Below are 4,367 nucleotides of genomic sequence, written 5' to 3' on the forward strand. Positions count from 1 at the left end.
CTGGTGGAGGAGAGGAAGGGTGGCCTTGCCCAGGAGGCTTGGGAACAGTGTTTAATGTGTAATGAAAGAGGTGCCGGGGCTAAGCCCTGCCTGGGAGTCAGGGGGCCGGGTTCTGTTTCTCCCTCTAGGAGGGAGTAAGGATCAGTGGTGAGAGCAAAGGACCCCCCCTCTGTGCCTGGCTGTCCCCACCTGCCATGGGGGTGGGGGGGTGATGGGAGGCTCGGGCACAGGTGGCAGGTGCCTGGGAAGGGCAGAGCCGGGCAGCTGGACCGAGCTCTCGTGCACCCAGCCGGGAAAGCACCCGGGCGGGGGGGCGGAGGCTGCAAGGGGGGGGGGACCCCCCCCCCCCCCGGGGCCAGCCCAGCCCGCGCGGCAGCCGGGCTCTGCCCTCGGTGACGTTGCTCCTGTTCCCGGGATCTCTCTGCCTCCTCCCCCCGCCCGGAGCCGGCCCCCAGCGGCAGCGCGGGGAAGGACTCCCGCCCCCCGCCCCCCCCCTTGCTCCAGCCGCCCCAGCTGCCTCCTCTCGCCCGGGAGCCGGGCGGCCACTCTCGCGCTGCCGCCGCCGCCGGAGGATGTGGCTGGGGCCGCGCTGCTGCTGCTGAGCCCAGTCGGGAGAGGGACCCCCCCCCGGCGCCGGTGCCGGTGCCGCTTCGCCGCTTCCCCTGCCGGGCCGGGGCTGCCGGGCCAGCGGCGACCCTGTCTGCCGGCTGCGAGCCAGCAGGAGCGGGCGGAGGGCCAGGGGCCGCGGACCCGCCCGGCCAGACCATGTCGGAGGTGCTGCCCTACGGCGAGGACAAGCTGGGGCACTTCGGGGACGGCGGGGAGGTGGGGCAGATCTCCTTCACCTGCCGCCTGCAGGACACCAGCAACTTCTTCGCGGGGGGGCAGAACAAGAGGCCCCCCAAGCTGGGGCAGATCGGCAGGAGCAAGAGAGGTAAGGGCCGGGCTCGCCCCCTTTCCGAAAGCCTTGCAGTCCCCGGCTGGGAGGGGGGGGGTCTCCCCCGAGCCCGCCCCGCTCCCTTCTCCGCAGCTATTCGGAATCGGAGTCACCCCGCTTCGCTCCCTTCTCCGCAGCTGTTCGGAATCGGAGTCACTTCGCCCCGAGCCCCTCCCTCCCTCCTTGGCCGCCTGGTTTCACACCTGCTTGGCCAGGAGCCCCCCCCCCCCCCCCTAGGCTTGTTGCCCAAAGCCGGCCCCCCCCCCAGGGGGGAGGCAGGCAGGCGCCCCGAGATGGGGCTCCGGGAGCGGGGATTGGGATCCGGAGCCGGGCGGCGGCGGCGACTCCTGCCTGGCTGGAGGAGAACAAGGCTGCGGGATTAGCAAGGGCTTTTCACCCGCGCGGAACGGGTTGACGTGCTGAGTAAGGGGTCGGGATCTCCAGTCTGCTGGGGGAATCCCAGGGCAGCGTGGACCGGGCACTGGTGCAGCTCCATTTGCCACCGTGTGCCTGCTCTGTGCGCGGGGGTGATCAATAGGGTGTGTCGGGGGTGGGGGAATAAAATGTAGCTTGGGATCTGCTCGCTTAGCAGTGTAAACGGATGGGTCTTTTTTACCCCACAGTTTAGGTGAGCAGATCCAAAGCGTTTTTCCCCCCACTTCTCTTTGCCGTTCACAGCACACCCAACACCTCCCCAGCGGCATTTTCACTTCTTTAGAGAAGTGAACACATCCCTGTAATTAAAACATTCTGTGTACTGGAGCGAGGGAAGGGGGGCCATGTAGTTCTCTGACTAGTTTAAATGTATCAAATCCAAGTCTGAGTCTTGTGCGCAGAATTCCTTCTTGCAAGTCAAAATTCTGTTGGGGAGGTGTTGAGTCTGCATTGAGTGGCAAAGAGGAGTGGAAAAACTGCAGTAGATCCTGTAGGTACCCATGGGGGAGAGGGGAGGTCATCTGGCAGTTAAAAAGATGTTTTCTTCTCTCTTTTTCTCCACATTGCATGTTTATGAGAAAAACCCTACAGAATCCTAACCCCATGTCCCTATTAGAGACAAAGAAATTCCAGGTGATCTCAATAGTCACAACATAGCTAATCTGGAAGTGTCTCTTGACATCTAGAGAGCTCAGAGATCCTGCAACTCATTTCATAGGGGAATAGGTTCCATTCAGCTATGACTTATCCCAGTTGATTTAAAAAAATACACCATCAGTTGTTTTAGACAACCTAACCCTAGCGGCCAAGTGTTTGGTGACCTTGAAAACACTGGATTAAGTGTGTAACATTATCAGTGCATTTAATTCTTTGCAATGGTATCACTTCTTCTCTTTAAATAGCAGCAAATTGCTGAATGGACACACTTCTTTCTCTATGAAACTCATGTTTCCCTGACTTTTATGCTATTTAAACAAAATCATTTGCAATAACCGTGTGTGTGTATGTATTGGAATTCAGTGTTGCCTTGGACGTTAGGTAGAGAGACTGTTGAACCATACGTGTTTCAGGGGGGCAGATTGCAATACCAGGGGAATTCATGCAACAGCAAGGGGGGGGGGACGGGACAAGGGAAGCTACAATGTATTCATCATTTTGTTTTTCTGCTTTACAGTTGTCATTGAAGATGATAGAATTGATGATGTGCTGAAAAATCTTTCAGAAAAGGCACCTCCCGGTGTTTAATTCCCTCCCAGAGACACTGAGTAAAGGGGAAAAATAATTTACAATGTAATACATTATTGGCAAAAAACAAACAAAAAAAGCACTCTGAAATCCTTCATTACTAGCCTGTGATCCGCAATGCACATCAGCAGATTGTATCTTAACATCAGGCTTGGAGACAGAAGAGGTGCGAAAAGGAAGAAGATTTAAGTAATGTGCAAAACAAAACAAAAATCCACCACAAAAAAAAAACAAACCACCAACCCTAAACCCAGCCCACAAACAGTAATAAATCAAAGTGTATCAGTTGCAGCTACGTTGTTTAAATTACTAGTCTTTTCTTTTTTCTATATGATGAATATTGCACAATTCTAGATCTGGGGTTTAAAGTACTTCGAACAATGCAGCAAAACACAGTGTTTTCGGACCGTGGTACCTTTTGCTGGTCATTCTTGTTCCAAATGAGCACCTTGTTTACATTATTTAATCTTGCAAAAATGATTCCGTGCACTTGGATGTAACATGCTATCAGTTTCATTGGTTTTTTTTATGTTGGTGTCCTTGGATGTTTAAAAAAAAATTATATATAAATTATATATATATATATATATATATATATTTCATTTTAGTCACATTTTAACGTATCGATGGAATGTGTGGGAAAAAAAACTTTTATAAGGAATGAACTATAGGAATAATTGTTTTATTTTTTAAAGCTTGTATTACTTTGTTGCTGTGAGCAGCTGCTCAAGTTAGCGCAAATGGACAAATTTTATATGTAAAACAGAAAAAAATGCTCAGCTTTTTCTAACTACCATGCAGTCTGTAGTGTGGGCAATCTCTGGTTTTTTTCCCTATATTGTGGCAGTTTATTCTCTTTAATAGACTGTGTTTAAAAAAAAAATGGAACAAAAAAAAATCCAATGTAATCACAAGAGTGCCAAATATCTTGAGATGCCAAATGGCAGTCTGTTTTCCTTTCTTATTTAGTGCTCTTTGAGTCTATGTAAAGTAGCACTTTTGGTGTCCTTTCTGTTCTTTATAGGGCTCTCTACTGGATTTTATTGATATCTAGACATCTATCTATATATAAAAAAATATCTTCTGAGTTTTCTTTTACTTTTTTTTGCATGATATGTGCAAAAAAAAAAAAAAAAGCCTCTTGTGTGAGGGACTATTTTACTGGTTTTGTTTGCAACTTTGAAAGACAGACCTCAAGAAGGGTTTTATTTTTTTTTCTTTTCTTAAATATTGTGTATGTTGCACTTTTATCCACGACACAGGGCTATTTCTGCAATGTACAATAAAAAACAAAACAGTCCGTTCCTGTGTCTGATCACTATCTCTTGTCTTGTTTTTGTGCCTGCAGCATGCAGTGAGATCTGTTTCAGCCCGAACGCTAAGGCTGCATATGTCTGTCTCAGAGTGAGGTGTTAGGTGGTCACTGGGGGAATGTCAAGGAAAGAAGAAATTAATGACATGTCAAGCTGGCCCATGCTGGAAGTACTGTCTGTTCATACTGAGGCTAATAGGGAATTGGGCATATGGAGGAGTTGTGATTATTGCTCCCCAGGGCAAAGTTAAATGGAGCCCGGTGGGTTGGGTGTGTTGGTTTGCTAGTCGTCATTGTGTGTGTGTGTGTGTGTGTGTGTGTGTGTGTGTTGAAATGAATCAATCTCCATCTTTGTGCCAGTCTCTCCTTGGATGGCATTACACAACAGCAAACCCACCAGCCATTCCTGCCTGCTTAGAACTGCCTGCCTGATGTATT

General features: G+C 49.9%; 1 protein-coding gene across 1 annotated transcript; it reads left to right on the forward strand.

Annotated features, from left to right (window-relative positions):
• Positions 1 to 665: 665 nt before the first annotated feature.
• Positions 666 to 3,917, forward strand: CAMK2N1 (calcium/calmodulin dependent protein kinase II inhibitor 1). Its single transcript, XM_024208371.3, has 2 exons — positions 666 to 934; positions 2,547 to 3,917. Exons 1-2 carry the CDS (start codon positions 766 to 768, stop codon positions 2,615 to 2,617), a joined length of 240 nt encoding a protein of 79 aa, XP_024064139.1. The 5' UTR covers positions 666 to 765; the 3' UTR covers positions 2,618 to 3,917.
• The last annotated feature ends 450 nt before the right edge of the window (positions 3,918 to 4,367 follow it).

Source organism: Terrapene carolina, unplaced genomic scaffold (assembly GCF_002925995.2).
Source record: "Terrapene carolina triunguis isolate 2854851 unplaced genomic scaffold, T_m_triunguis-2.0 Scaffold714, whole genome shotgun sequence".
Classification (NCBI taxonomy): Eukaryota; Metazoa; Chordata; order Testudines; family Emydidae; genus Terrapene; species Terrapene triunguis.